We start from the raw sequence: 15,537 nt of genomic DNA on the forward strand, positions 1-15,537 counted from the left end.
TTTTGAACACTTAGCTAAGAATAGTTCATCTTTTGCCATTTGCTGAGTGGCTATCTGGAAGTAGCATCTTTTTAGCAGTGAGGAAACATGCGTACTTGACCCATCTGAAGGAAGCCAGGCCTCCGCGGTGCAGCAGCAACACTCCCTCCTTCAGGCTCTGTGAGGGCTCTGGCTCATGACTGCTCTCTGCATCGCCCTCTGCTGGATCGTAGATGTTCCCGTAAATGATCTGATTCACAAGCTGTGTGATCTGTTGAAAAAGAGAGAATTGCCAGCATTAAAAAAAAATCCCATTAATTTCCCTCTCTGCCCCATTTCATCTCTGTCTCTCCAAAAATGTCTAATAAAAGCGAAAATGCCAACAAAATAAATCCCCAATAACACCTGTTGCCACAAAAATGGAAAAAATGGTTGACAGGATGAAAAATTTACATATATTATCCGGTGACAACCATTTTTTTTTGCCTACTGGTTGTACACATTTACCTTGTGCTTGTCCTCCCGTGAAGTGGCCTCCAGTTCATAGTCGTGATGTCCCTTGAAGGAAATGGAGAACCGGGAACCCACTCCGTCGTCACAGCTCTTCACCATGGAGAAGGCCAGCTGACGTTTGATGATGCCTTTCTCTATGCTGCAAATCATCTTGGTCTTGAAATCAATCTGGGTTGTCACAAAGCGAGGGGTTTAAATAAAACATGATATCTGCTAAGCATTGGAATCAGCAATGTGGTTGACCATGAAACCTGGTCTAAAATAGTAAAAAATCAATATATGATATCAAAGTTGGGTGTCTTGTAATAATCTGAAAATACATTTTCATAAATATTATAAAACTTAGTTAAAAAAACTTTCTTGACCGTTTGACAGGACTTCGTGGGCTTGGCCATATCAAACGGTCTCCACATCAAAAGTCATTGTTTTTGTAGAATGTCCGTACAGAGAACTATACCGTGATTAGTTCAAAATACTTATTGTGCATTAAGACCCAGAGCATAGCCCGCCTCCTTTTAAACCAAAATTCTGTAAAGTCTATCAAACTTAAAATGACAATATCTTTAGCATCTTTCCGATGCTTACTATGATGCAACTTACTCCCCATATTACATAGAATAATTTTGAGGATTTGGGTTTCAGTGGCCTTGAAGCAACATGAATCTTCTAGCAGGGGTGTGTGTATTTTTACCACTCACCTGAAGAACCCGCTTCTGCCACCGGTAGCGGCTATGCTTGTGAACGCTGAAGTTGTGCTGTGTTGGCCGCTGTTCCTGTAACTTCAGACAAAAATAATTAAAAAAATGTACATGATTTTTTTGTTGTTGCAGAAAACACCTTTTAGTGAACAGCAGATGGCATTATAATATAGCAAAAAGAATACACTAAAACAACATCAGATACTGTCTCACTCAAGATAATGGTTACCATTGTTACCAAGGTGTAGAACTAGAGTTGTAACATTCTTACATAAAAGCACTTCTGGTTAAATCAAACAGTCATAGATTTATCTTAAAGCTAAACTAACAGGCTGAGCAGCTTATTACCATAACAATGTTTTTACGGGGATAACAGGCAAGTCATTTATCCAGTGGGCTATTCACAAAGCAGACGAGGAAGCAAATAAAATATGTAAAATGGATTACTTGTCAAAGTGGCAGAGAGTGTTAGAACCACTCCCGTATGTTGAGTGATAATGGGGTAAGGTTCTAGAAATGACTGGTTCTAGCTATAGCTCTATCTATCTATCTATCTATCTATCTATCTATCTATCTGTCTGTCTGTCTGTCTGTCTGTCTGTCTGTCTGTCTGTCTGTCTGTCTGTCTGTCTGTCTGTCTGTCTATCTGTCTATCTGTCTATCTATCCATCTGTACCTCTTCAGCATTGCTCTGTTGTTTGTGCATGCTCTTCCTGTCCCTCCTGGCCTGGTCCAGAGCGTCCTCGATGGTCATCTCTCCGTTCTTCACTTTGTTCATGATCATCAGCTGCATCTCGTTGCTCAACTGAAACCAAACACAACAACAACAACAACAACAACAACACAGTCAATACAGACAGTTTGTAGCAATAGGTGGGATTTGTTCTTTTTTTAATAAATTTTTATTTGCGTGGCCATATAGTCAGTGATTCTGTAAAACGCTTGTTTGTCAAAATCACTTTTTGTCAACATCAGTGAATATCTCTACCTGTCTGTACCGTATGTGCACTGAAAAACAAATGGTGTTAATACACAGCCTAGGCTCTGTAAACTGGTACAAAGACTTTGTAAACAACAGGGCCCACCGTAGCTAGCAACATGCCCGTTTACAGAGCCTAGGCTCTTTTTTTTATAGTGCACACACAGTATGTACAGGCAGCAGATTGTGAGGAGATATTCCCTGATTTAGATCAAGTGATTTGACAACAAGCATGCTGCAGAATTGCTGACTCTACCTTTAAATGTTTCCGGTCATCCAATTCATGTGAACAATTTTGCTTCATATCCCCCAAAATGTGCATGGCAACGCATTTGGTAAACTAACAAACAACTCAAAGATATCTCCTTCAAGAGCATTTTAACACCTCTTCAAGTGCTTTCATGTGTGTTTCAACCTTTGGCCATGCACTATTTAGTTTCACACAATACATCTGACTGAGGCATCTAATGAACTGTCCTTTCAGATAAGACAAGATTAGTCAGTATGTCAGCTCACTGGAAACGTAAAGAGGAACCACTGCATTCCAACGTAAAATCAGCCTCCGCATCTGTTCAACACACGCTGTTACAGGAACAAGCTGTCGGCCCTTTAACAACCCATTGTCTGTGACATTTCTGAGTCAATATCTATTCCCTTGTGTGTGATCCTATGAACAGACGGGAAGTCACTTTGAATTGAGGAAGTAAAAAAAAAAAAAGTACGCTTGAGAGACTCCCATAAAACTGAACCAAAACGGTGTGTCCTTCTCGCTGCTCATATATGACGTTAATGAAAACGAGTGGGTTGTTTCACTGCAGCCGTATACAGTAAGTTATATAGTGACCCTGACTCCAACAAAAGCAATTGATTTGACCCTTTCAAAGACATGGTTAATTAGAACGTGATGCTTGCTATTACAATAATGTACTGCCCAATGCCTGCACGGCTGCCTAAATACATAAACTGAAAACTTACCTGTGGCAGGTCCTCACTCTTCCTATCCATTCTTGATAGGTTGTCTTTCTTCTTAGATCCTAAACTAAGCATTGTAACTTTTTAGGTTTAAAACAATAGTCCACCACACAACTGTCCAGATCCTTTTTTTTTACAGCAAAGGTGTTTTTGTTGTGACCTGGGGAAAGGGAATTTTGCTGTGGTTTATTTTTGTCACTCTCTCTACCTCTCCGCCTGTTTGAGCTCAGGTAACTCCTCCCCCTCGGCCAGGTAAAGGCAAGACAGAGGCTGTTCAGACACGCCCACAGAAACACAAAAGACTTTTCCTCTGTAAAACAGCAGAAAACATTTCCAGTCAGATTGCATGCCTCCACTTGCAGGAAGAATCACCTTACCTGTTACTCACCTTGTTTCACCATGTAGAGATTGCTAAGAAACCCTGTGGCTCTTTCACAATCCTCATAATGATTCAACATAGTAATATAATGTATATATCTCACTTGGTTCCGGCTAAGAATGTTATTGTCGATACTGTTATGGAATATGGCTGATTTACTGTATCTTTTCAATGAAAATCCAGGTAAAGTCCCATGCAAATTTAGATAGCAACAGAAATAAACTTTTCATCTTATGTTTTATATTATTATTTTCCCCTGATGATTTTGATTGAAATCAGAATGCTGCTTTTGTGATTCATAGATGGTATGCCTTTTTAAGACTGATTATTTTAACCCCAAAAGGCAAATAAAACCTAAACAAATCTGGTACAGTAGTTATTTTAATCATTCCAGAAGGCAAAACCAAATTAAATAGTATCTAGGTATACAGTATATAGTAGTAGTATAGTATATGGGACCAAATGTGATTTTTCAGCTTTCTTGTCCATTAGTTATGTAAGTTTTTTAAATGAAGGAAAAGTCCTAGTTCACAGGTGTCATTGTGTTAATATAAAAATACTAAGAAAACTATCTAACTAAAATGGAATTATTCAAATCTAGGAACAAGAAAGGACACTCTTATTGGGAATCCGTCGCAATTTCCAGCAAATAAAAGGTTGTGAGAAAGTTAGTGCATCCGGTGCTGTAATCGCTTGGATACACACACAGCCAAATCTGAATCACAGCTGTTTTTTTTTTTTTTTTAAATAATCAAATTTTCATATCATTGCACTTGCGCAGTCAGTGAAGCGTCTGTGTGAAGACTGTATTACACAACAGAGGGGGACCTTCAACTGCAGTTACCACGGTGACTGATGTGGGGAAAGCCCCTGCATCAAAACTTCTAGGGGGAATCCTGGTTTCATAGAATAGGAGCGGTCCAGAGCCATGAAAACAATCAAAGTTTAATGTTATAAAATACCCCAGGAAGCCTTACAGTTTGTGAAAAATACCTTTATGGATATGTTTCATTCCCCCCTTCTGTGTAGGAGTTGCCCCATACAATCCTTAATTCCATTTTAAAATGTAGCAATGGTCTGCAGCAATACAACTAAGTACTTTACTGGAGTACTGTATTTTTGGTGTATATTTGAGGCGGTTTAAAAAAAGATATATTATTTTTCTTCTCACATCCATTTCTTCATACCTTATTTCCAGCCTTTCTCACCCTTCGTCCAAGATGCTCCGTTTTAGCCCACTGTTCTGAAAAGCCCAGTCTGCTCTGATTGGACAGATCCACCAGTGTTCTTGTACTTAGCAAATATCCTCATGGGGGGCTAACCTACAAGAAGCATAACCATGTTATTAGTGTGTATGCTGGAGCTTGCATTCACACTATATTGTTATCCTAATTTGCTTTGTTCGTGGTTTTATGAAGGTTTTAATGAAGCTATCATGCATTAGGCCAACGCCAAATTTCCCCCACAGGGACAATAAAGTAAAACCTGATGTAGGCTAAGTATAATTTTTAGAAACAGTCCATTGTAATTAAATGAAGTAAAATATTGCCAATGTCTAATTCAACATCGTCATTCTCGGTGATAGAATACGACAACGATATTAGTGCTTTACAGGAAATGGTCAAATAAAAAAAAATATATCACACTGACTGCGGAAACCCCCCTTGGGCAGCTCCTCCCACGGTATCGTTACAGGAGGGCTCTTACTACGTCTCAGTCCAGCGACTATACAGAGTGTGTTTGAGCCTGTGACTGTGTGGACGTGTTAACGATACAACATGCTGCGACTTCAGAGACAATCCTCCTACAGGATGCAACTACAGCTGATCCTGTGTGCGCTCGTGGTGAGTAGAATGATTTAGTCTATGTGTTGTTGTTTTTTTGTGGGGAGGAAGAAAATCGCTTTTGACCATAGATTTTGACTAGTGAAACACGTAGGCAGCTCATGTTATTTCTCATCTAGTTGTGTTATTATAGGCTGTAGTTTAAGCTACGTATACTTTATTCTATTATATTCTATCTGCAATAGCTATAATAATTGACACATTCTTGTCGAAATGGTGCATATTGCTGCACCCAATGACGCGTCATATAGCCTACTGTATGTCTTTTTTAGTTTCACTTTCGTTTTCTTCTCAACAGTCAGTCTCGTGACTGTGTTGGGGTGAAAAACAACTTTATCGCAACGTCTATAATAGTTCGTTTGATATTTAAAGAAAATAAAAAATGGCATTGCACCTGCTGTCTTCTGGTTTCTCAGTGAGCAGCTTGTTGAATGTTTGGGACTTTCCGTCACGCCCCTTTAACTGACAAACAGACAGACAGACCGCTCTTAGGAAGTGGATTTACAGTCGCACTTTGATCACAGAATAACCCAACCAGACAAGACCTAAGCTACTGTCACTATCTCTTATTCATGTATCATACACACTTGTTGTTGTTTAGGTGATAGCAGCTGCTCAGCCCCAGTGTGACCCACTCACGCAATATGAGAAGAATGGCGAGTGCTGCAAAATGTGTGGTCCAGGTACGTAAACACACTTTCACTGCAGTTTTTCATTTATTTATTTCATACTGTATATGTATTTGCTTAAGTCAAAAAGATGTAGGAACATGATATTTCTGTTTTCAACCTTGGGGACGTTGATTCAGTCACACAATGGATACTGAGCTGTTGGGGGCTTTTTCTCAATGTCAACATCACTGAGGCCATAAAAACATAAATTTTTGCTTTCACTTAGCTTCCCTCTTTATCTTAAAGATACTCTTTCTCTTTCCCCCTCTTAACGTCCACGGCACTTTAAAGGAATAGCTGACAATGATGGGAAAATACTTAAGCCTTATACACTTTGTTGCCAAGACTTGGAGACGAAAATCAATACAGCTCTTATGATAGTCTAAGCAATATGAAGCTATACATTAATATTGGTTCGTCGTGAGAGTAATCGTAATTTATTTTGAGAATAATCAGTCAATCTTCTGAGTCATTGTTCAGGAGAAAAATTGTGAAATAAAGTTCCCCAACATTCTCCAGCTACAACTTCTCTATAAATAAGAGGATATGCTTGTGTTCAATGTTTTGTTTGATCATGAACTGAATATTTTAGGTTTTGGACTTTTGGTGGAATAAACAAGGCATTTTAAGATATCAGCTTGGACTCTGAGAAGTTGTGTTGGGAATTTTTCCAATACGTTTTGACACTTTCATAGGCGAAACTATTACTATACGATATGAAGGGAAAATATGAAATTCATAATGAAAGAACACACCTTTAAACTTTTGTGTGGATTTACAAAAATCAAATATGTAACTTGTAATTTGTGAGCTTTAAAGGTGCTTGTGGGAAGAAGATTTGTGTTACCTTTTTGGCAGAGCCAGGCTAGCTGTTTCCACCCGCTTTCAGTCTTTATGCTAAGCTAGCTTCAAACTCAGTGTAACGAATTAAGAGTGGTATTAATCTTATTATCTAACCTTCACAAATTAAGCTAATTACCCGCAATAAATTGAGCATTCCTTTAAAGAAGAATAGATGTTTCCTTTTTTTAATTGTATTTCTTTTGGCCACAAGTTCACATTTAAACACTATTACTTTATGTTTTGCAGGCACCCACATGACTTCCATCGGCACTTGCCTTGAACCTCAATGCAACAATTGTCCGGAGAGAGAATATCAGGAAAAATACACAAGTGGACTCAAGTGTCAACGCCAGCCGTACTGTGACCCCAGTAAGACCCTACACAACAGTTTCAACATACTGTATACAGCTCTTGAAAAACATTAAGAGATCACGATGTATTTTTCTTAAATCTTCATCTCTACATTACTGAATGGAAATGCTCTGAATGACAATATTTTTATTGGGGATTTGGTAGAAATGCTTTCAGTAGTTCATAGAAAAAAAAACTAAATGTTCATTTTACTCAAACATATGCCTTTAAATAGTAAAACGAGAGACGCTGAACCTTTGGAGTGGTCTCTTCATTTTTTCCAGGGCAACATACAAATATACAGTATATTTATAGATTATTTAGTTTTTGTTAAAGCACAACTCTCAACTTTTTTCCATCCTTCTTTCAGATAAAAACTTTGAGGATTCTGTCTATTCGACCAAGAAACAAAACGTCTGTGTGTGTAAACCCGGATACCACTGCTCCAGTGAAGAGTGTATCACCTGTGTGCCGCACAGCAAATGCAAACCAGGACAAGGGGCTCATCGCAAAGGTACCACACTTAGGTTTGATATAGTGAATTTCTTTAATTTTACTTCACTGAATATTTAAACTTTTTTTGTAATCTGCTATTTTATTTTTTGACCATCGCTTTTGGTTTTCAGGCAATCACACGCACAACACAGTGTGCCAGGAATGCCCTCCTGACACCTTTTCCAATGAGACCTCATGGGACAGTGTGTGTGTGAAGTGGACAGAGTAAGTAAAGCCAGCCCACTACATTTACACATGAACTCTGTTTGAAATGACGGGATGCTCTCATATGTTTGTATTAGTATTAAGATGTAAAAAGGTATGTTGTATATCTTTTGTGACGATTGCTTATTCTCGATTAAGGGAATAGGATATCAATCTTGTGGTGCTGACACATGCCACCAGAGAAACATTTTTTTAAGTAAACTTGGGCTTTATAGTATTGGAATTTATTTGTGTTTTTTCTCCATTGTCACTTAAGAACAGTATGCAGTTCACTAAAGGTAACAGTATTCTTGAATATATATACTTCATACAGCCAGTCTTGGATATCCGTCAGTGAAAAGGTGTGGGGATCACGTGCTCGACACTGTTTGATGATCCAACCAGCGCTTCCATTGAAGCACTGACACCTTTAGCTTAGCACTGGACCTAGCACTCTAACATTCACTCTCATCTCTTTGAGAAATAGCAGCTAACGTATTCAGACTTTCAAGTAAATTTCAGCCACGGAAAAAACAAAAAGCCAAATCCATAAAAAATATGGACATATAAGATGACAATAAAACCTGAATAGCTGAGGGGATTAACATGAATATATATCTCTTGAAAATATTGTGAATCACATTGAATTGAGAGATAGATCTAAACCTTATTTAATACTTTATGGGAGATTTCGGAGCTCTCTCCATCACTATCATCAAAATAGCAAAGAAGGGAATATCTTTTGAAAGAAGGATAGCCTTTGCCAAGGAGCACTGAAGTTATTTTGAAGGTTTCGAGTGGCCAAAAACTTACTACATAATACTGGTTTTCCTTAAACTTAAAATCTCATTCACCTAAACATCAACAACATCAAACTGCTGCCTTTCTGGACACTTTATGAGAAATGATAGCCTAAATCTGACCACAAGAATCATCATTTTAACGATGTGAAATCCTTTTACAGGTGCGAGAATGGATTCCATATTCAACAAAGTGGAACGGACGTATCTGACAACATCTGTGGTAAGTTCGGTGTAGGCAGACAAATAGTAAAAGTTTCTCACTTTTTTTTTTTGCCTCCGCCCCCAAACTGCTGTGTGTGTGGTTAGCTTTGTCAAAACGAAACTATGAAGGCGATGCGTCTCATAAATCTATGCCGGTCTGTGGTTTTTGAGTGTGGGATTTACAGCATTTCCCTACACACTGTATACATTTGTCTGTAGACTGTACTCTGTTTAAATTGCTAAAAAAATATATATATGTTTTGATTTATAATTAAAAATAAAGCATTGAACCATCTTTTTTTTTTTGCAACTTCTAATTTGTACTTCCTCCTGGTAACATGCAAATATGTGTTATTTCCTGTCTTTGAGGACATATTGTATATTGAGAGTTTTGCATTCCTTTAAATAAATACCCAAATGCAACTCAAACACTTAACTCTAAGGATACTGTACGTTAGATGATGTACTGATGTTGATACATTGTAAATGTGTTTTAAATGTTACACACTGTTAGAAGGTTAATTTATGTTTATTATTTTTTCTTCTCTTTCTCTTGCCTTGCAGAGCAAAACTCCAGGGCGCATGTGGTGGCGATCGCTATTGTGGTGTCCCTGGTTGTATCGTTTGTGATCGTTATACTCGGGGTTTACCTATGGAGAGGTAGGCTATGCTATGCTCTAAATGCTCTTATAAACATTATGTGATTTGTGATATTTTTGAGTAATCCACTTATTGTGCTCACGTTCTCTGTCTTTTCTTCCTTTTTTGTATTAGTTAAACATGGAGATGCACAGGGGAAATTAAAGGTAATTTTGTTACATTTCTTGCTTTCCTCACAGCTTCATGAATCTCTCATTCAGAATGTATGCTTATGTAACTTGTTATGACTATGTGATCAACACAAATGATTGCACCTCATGTTATGAGATGTAATGCTTATGCTTGTGTTCGAAACAATCTTACAATTCACAACTGCCATTAGTTAACAGAAAAATGTGTTTGCCTTTCAATTAAGCCAGGCTAGCTGTTTGCCCCTGTTCCCAGTCTTTATGCTAAGATAAGCTAACTGCCTGCTGCCAATGCCATCATTTTAAGCGTACAGGCATGAGTGTGGTTTGGATCTTTATATCATACCTGCAAACTCGTCGCTTTTCGGCGAAAATCGCCGTTTAGAATCAAAATATATGACCCACGTGAATCGTATAGATCCGAAGAGTTTTTGTTTTTGGGAGGGGGGGGGGGGGGGGTAGCGGCAGCTGCCAGAGAAGTCAGCCAGCGCTTCCCAGACTGGACTGTGTGGGCGAGTTACCGTAGTGTGAGACAAGGGAATATCGTTATCTTGGCAATAAAACATCTTTGGTAGACGTCATGAGTATTGTCCAATCAGCGTTAAAAGATCGGGCACAGTAAAGCATCACTGCTGCCGCTGTGTGTTCAGACTTTAGAATTGGCTAAAAGTCTCAATCAAAGCCCTTTTGATAATAAAAAATTAGAGGCTTTGATTAAACACTGTCAATGCTTCAGAGGTTAATGTAACAGCCTACTGAAACAGAAACTATACGGAGGGACGCAGCTCACTATACACTCCCTTTATTTAGTCGCGCTGTCAGTTTGCCGACATGGCTCTCTGTTAGACTCGAGACATAGAAAAAGATCGCGGAAGCCGTTCCCGTAGACAAAGTTAACGGGCAGGATATCCCCGACTGATTTCATCCATCAAACCACAGAGTTTTTTCTGAGCGGCGTCTCACTCGCTCACTGGGTCTCCCGGGTCCCGGTGATTTTCACCGTCACAGCGATCGACTCGCTGCTTTGCTGGGGCGGAGACTTTGTGTGAAGGTGATTTAACATCACGGTCGTAGACGAATGTTATAACTTTATGCTGCATAGTTTGCACTGCGCTGTTGACCCACACAGGACTCTTAAGTGAAGCTGACAGTTTAATGAGCGCACATTGCAGAAATGAAGTGTCTGCAGTGCGCTCACAATCAGAGCCGACCCCCAATTTATTTTTATTTTTATTTTTTAGTTTGTGTGTTTGATATTAACATCATATTATTATATCATACAAAAAAATGAATACAATGTTTTGATCCAGATAGCCTAGTTAATAGCCCAATAATTTAATCAGTTCATCTGGGAGGTAATCCAAGTTTAACTGATCACGACACGTTCACGTCCAGTGTGTATTGAGTTTATTTAAAAACATTTGGAAATGGGGCTCAGATGCCCATGCACTGTATAACCTATTTCAGCCTCGTCTGTGGAAAAAAAGATAGCTGGACAACAGAGTTCTTCTGCTTCATTCCTCTCTCTGCATTTAAATGTATTCATTAGGCTATATTACAGAGAAATATGTCCCATAAAAGAAAAAGAGCACCAAGCCCAACCCAGAGGACCCTGCATAATATTTTATTTTAAATGAACATTTTAATGGAAAATCCAAGAAGCTTCTAATTCATCCGACCCAGTGTCTCCAAATTATTTGTTCACACAAAATTCCTCAGATTTAGCCTCTTAATTTCCCTCTCAAAGTGCACCAGATTCATGCATTTCACTTTAAAAAGTTTAAAAAAAATCTCCCGGGGGGGCATACCCCCGGACCCCCCTAGGAGGGTTAGGATCTCAGCTGGCTATTATTTTCACCCAGCTGGACATTGGAGGCAATAGTGGAGAACTCTGGTTGTGTGAATGATATTTAACAATAGCCAATCGTTTGGACAGCGAAAAACACCCGACCCCCCTAGAAGGGACGGGTGTTTGTCACCTTTTTCACCTCCTATGAGTTTGCAGGTCTGTTATATACAATTCTCGACAAGAAAGCAAACAAGCGTTTTTCACAGAATGCCAAACATGTCTTTTAAAGGACTTTTAATTTAGTCGCTACAGTTGTATGCTATTTAGTATTGAGGATTACAGGGTTTACAGGGCTTTTCTTAATCCCTTAAACTGCTAAAGGAATTATGTTTGTGTTTCTCAGGTGGACTGATCTGATTAGTACAGTGCATGTAAACCCACTCAGTGCGTTTCCATGGCACAACTAGATTGGATTATCACATATATCGAACAAGACACTCGAACGGACCGTGTCACTTGTCTGAGTATACATGGCCTTTCAGAAATCGGATAAATGTCCGATGCATGGCTGTCTCCACTATGCTAGGTGGCGCTGTAGCCCTTTCAACCATGCTTTCAACAAGTGGTTTTAGAGCCACGTCCGGTTCTCTTCCGTCAATAACCCATGGTGTATCACGCGCAGGCACACAAGCACAGAACGAGAAGTCCGATATGCGATATCCGATCCCTGTATACATGCAGAGAGAAAGCCGACAATGAACGAATTATCTAGGTGTTCTTATCCGACTTCTCTTGTCCGTTATTGTGCCGATTTGTGTCCGAAGTAGATCGGATAAAGGTGTTTACATGCAGTTTAAAAGTCCTGTTGAGGTCTTATTCGTTTAGTTATCCGATTATAAGTCTGCATGTAAACGCACTGACAGAGATACTCAATCTGTTGCCTTGAATGAATTGAAATCCACTTTTTAAAGGTGCACTATGCCGTTTCAAGGGAGAAGGATTTGTTTACATTTACAGAGCCTTCAGCTGGTTTACAAAATACATTTTCTCCACTTGTTACTCTTAGTTTTGAAGAATTCTATCATCATAAATCAAAACAAAGTTATTTTTGGGCACCTGGAACCCTGAACCAAACGTAAGACTAGAAAATGTTTATAAACCAAACTGTGGGCCCTGCTGCTGTAAACAACAACAGTGAAACGGTTACTTTTAAGGTAGCCTTATAACTTCAAACAGTGTTCCAGGGATCCAATTTTCCTGTGAGGAAAGTTTGTTAATTCAGTTATGAGAATATACCTTGGAAAATGTTCACTTCTCTGACACACCCAAAGTTACATAGTGCACCTTTAAAAATGTAGTATTCTTCATTTCTAATATGCATTTGAATGTTTTTTTTACTCTTGTAGGGCTGCGTTGAATCGTGTTTTGGAGACGCAAATGAGCCAACGCCGAGAGGAGCGGCATTACTGGTGACAAACCCGACTGAACAGAATGATGAGGAGTTAATTTCTCCTGAGTTCCATCCCTCTCAAGAGGAGCGTTTGTCCACGATGGAACCGGAGGAAAACGAGATTGACCCAAGTGAGGAGATGCCTTCAGATGTAGCGCTCACCGAGAGAGGGAATGTTGTGGTGCAGGAGAACGGGAAATCAGAAATCCTCTCCCGACAGGAGTCACAACCCGACTCAACGTTTACAATGTCCTCAACATAGATATTATTGTGTAATCAATCATGAATGCAACCTGTTTGCTGTTGTATCCCCATGTTTTGCTTGTTGTACATAATTCCATGTATTTAGTTTCCTCAGCAATTTTGGAGAATGCTTGTTGTCAAAATCACTTTTTGTCAAAATCAGCAAATATCTACTCGCGATCCCCTACCTGTCTGTACTGTGTGTGCACTGGAAAAAAAATCTAGTGTGTTAACAAAACAATTCAAATCAAATGATGAATTGATGAATATTAGAAGATACTTGTGACATACTGAAGTATGTGACTGCATTAGTTTTAAAGTCTGTAGCATTTTTTTAAGTTGTGCTCTCATTTTTTACTTTGACTTTATTATGTATATTTTTTGTTAATATCCAAAACACTTGTATATACAGTATTGAAGGAGGTACACAAATGTGTTAATGTCATAATTGTGCATATAAACTGCATGTAATTTAAAAGTTGTGTTTTTACTTGCATTAAAATGTAAATCCAAACCATGTGGATTTTTAATTTTTCCTGCTGTGTGTGTGTGTGTGTGTGTGTGGGTGTGGGTGGGTGCGTGCGTGCGTGCCTGTGTGTGTGTGGGTGCGTGCGTGCCTGTGTGTGGGCGTAGGTGTAGGTGTGTATTTTTAAGTTTGACACCCTTGGGGACAAAATCAATACAGTTCCCATGATGCTTAGGGGGATTAATAGAGGAAGTATAATGTTGCTATGGTGGATTTGGTTTTGCTGCAGGGCTGCAACTTGAGCCTTTGAGTCATTTTAGCCTATAGTATATTAGTTTCCATTTTGTAAGATTTCCAGCATTGAAAGTAAGCCGGAGGAGCAACAAGCACTTCCCTTTTGCATCGCACTCATGCACTAGCAAACTACTATCACTGAATTGCTTTTATATCGAAGAAAACTTGAAAAATATGAATATTCTCAGGCGAGTTCTGGAGTTACAAGAAGCGTCTGTGTTTTCTATGCGGGTTACTAAGAACAAAAAACCGTATGGGTCAGGTGAAGCATAACTATGTAGTAGTTACTACAAAGGTGTGTGCCTTATTGTGAAGTCTTACCGTCCGTTTCACCTGTACTCTCCCCACAATGTGAAAACAGCTGGTTTAAGGGAATAAGTCATGCTGTATTTACTCTTTATTTCCTCAAGAGGGCGCCAGAGGTCCGCTGTGGCCTTTTGAAAAGCTCAAATTCATCATCTATTTCTCCAATATGGTGACCTGCTACTTGATAGTATTTGTTAAGACTAAAAGTGGAGATATTAGCAGTAAAGTGTCAGTAAGTAGCCTAGCAGTGTAAAAAGTCCAAATCAAGAGGAGACACTGTTGTATCTTTAAATCTGAAACTTCATGGAGTCTCATGACATGATATCCTGTTCTGTATTCATGTGTTTGCTGTGAGGAGAAGAGGCTCAGATAAAGGGCTAATCTGCTCTATGTGTGTTCCTGTTTGTAGGGATTTGCATGGAGAGGAAAAGGCCAGAGGACAAGGCAGCTGTGTGTGTGTGTGTGTGTGTGTGTGTGTGTGTGTGTGTGTGTGTGTGTGTGTGTGTGTGTGTGTGTGTGTGTGTGTGTGTGTGTGTGTGTGTGTGTGTGTGTGTGTGTGTGTGTGTGTGTGTGTGTGTGTGTGTGTGTGTGTGTGTGTGTGTGTGTTGTGTGTGTGTGTGTGTGTGTGTGTGTGTGTGCGCGCGCGCGCGTGTGTGTGCGTGCGCGTGCGTGTTTCAGGCCCTGCAGTGGTTCCCAGGGGCTTCCATACATTATCCCTGGATTAATGGAGGTACAGCCCTGTTTGAATTTACATGGCAATGTATGTTCGATTGATGTGTGAAGAGTCCCTCAACTTCACAGCATTACCAACACCTTAACAGACCTGTAGGCCTTCTGCTATACTGTCTAATAGGAATTGAATTCATACTGGAACTAAGGGGGCATAATAGTTATAAGTGCAGTAACATCAAGAATTTAAAAAATCTGAGGTCTAAAATGTTCACTTTGATGGTATGGATTAACCATCAACAAGCTTACCAAAAACCAGTTTGGGAAGACTTAAAAGATTTGGGTTAGATATGCAAAGCACTGGCCAGTACTCACTTTGTACTCATCCATTTAACAGCAGTAGGCCTAATAGTGAATAGAATTGTTCCTTTGGTGCTCCATCCTAATTCACACAAACGTATAAAATTTCTCCATTTATATATATTAAAAAAAAAAGTATTGCACTATTCTAACTTCAAACAAGACCACACAACACGTTGAGAATTTCGCTAGAAATCTTAACTTTTATTTAAGCAAAAATATTTCTTCATGATTAGACAA

General features: G+C 39.1%; 2 protein-coding genes across 4 annotated transcripts in view; one reads left to right on the forward strand and one right to left on the reverse strand.

The window, feature by feature from the left end:
- The window catches only part of LOC307253780 (uncharacterized protein), a 44,117-nt gene extending 38,305 nt beyond the window's left edge, over nucleotides 1–5,812 (reverse strand). The window contains exons 1-6 of one of the 3 annotated variants that reach the window (XM_080031949.1): nucleotides 5,759–5,812; nucleotides 4,708–4,842; nucleotides 1,867–1,995; nucleotides 1,191–1,271; nucleotides 487–660; nucleotides 96–250 (exon numbers count right to left, since the gene is read on the reverse strand). In XM_080031949.1, the coding sequence (XP_079888075.1) occupies nucleotides 96–250; nucleotides 487–660; nucleotides 1,191–1,271; nucleotides 1,867–1,983 (527 nt within the window). In that variant the 5' untranslated portion in view covers nucleotides 1,984–1,995; nucleotides 4,708–4,842; nucleotides 5,759–5,812. Of the gene's footprint in view, nucleotides 1–95; nucleotides 251–486; nucleotides 661–1,190; nucleotides 1,272–1,866; nucleotides 1,996–3,144; nucleotides 3,306–4,707; nucleotides 4,843–5,758 lie in introns of those variants that run through there. The other 2 variants (XM_080031948.1, XM_080031947.1) reach the window with 2 other exon arrangements.
- On the forward strand, nucleotides 5,233–13,709 carry cd40 (CD40 molecule, TNF receptor superfamily member 5). Its single transcript, XM_080031950.1, has 9 exons — nucleotides 5,233–5,364; nucleotides 5,966–6,047; nucleotides 7,125–7,247; nucleotides 7,600–7,743; nucleotides 7,856–7,949; nucleotides 8,893–8,951; nucleotides 9,497–9,592; nucleotides 9,707–9,738; nucleotides 12,916–13,709. Exons 1-9 carry the CDS (start codon nucleotides 5,299–5,301, stop codon nucleotides 13,219–13,221), a joined length of 1,002 nt encoding a protein of 333 aa, XP_079888076.1. The 5' UTR covers nucleotides 5,233–5,298; the 3' UTR covers nucleotides 13,222–13,709.
- Nucleotides 13,710–15,537: the final 1,828 nt, after the last annotated feature.

This window comes from Ammodytes marinus, assembly GCF_949987685.1.
Source record: "Ammodytes marinus genome assembly, chromosome: 7".
Taxonomy (NCBI): domain Eukaryota; kingdom Metazoa; phylum Chordata; class Actinopteri; order Uranoscopiformes; family Ammodytidae; genus Ammodytes; species Ammodytes marinus.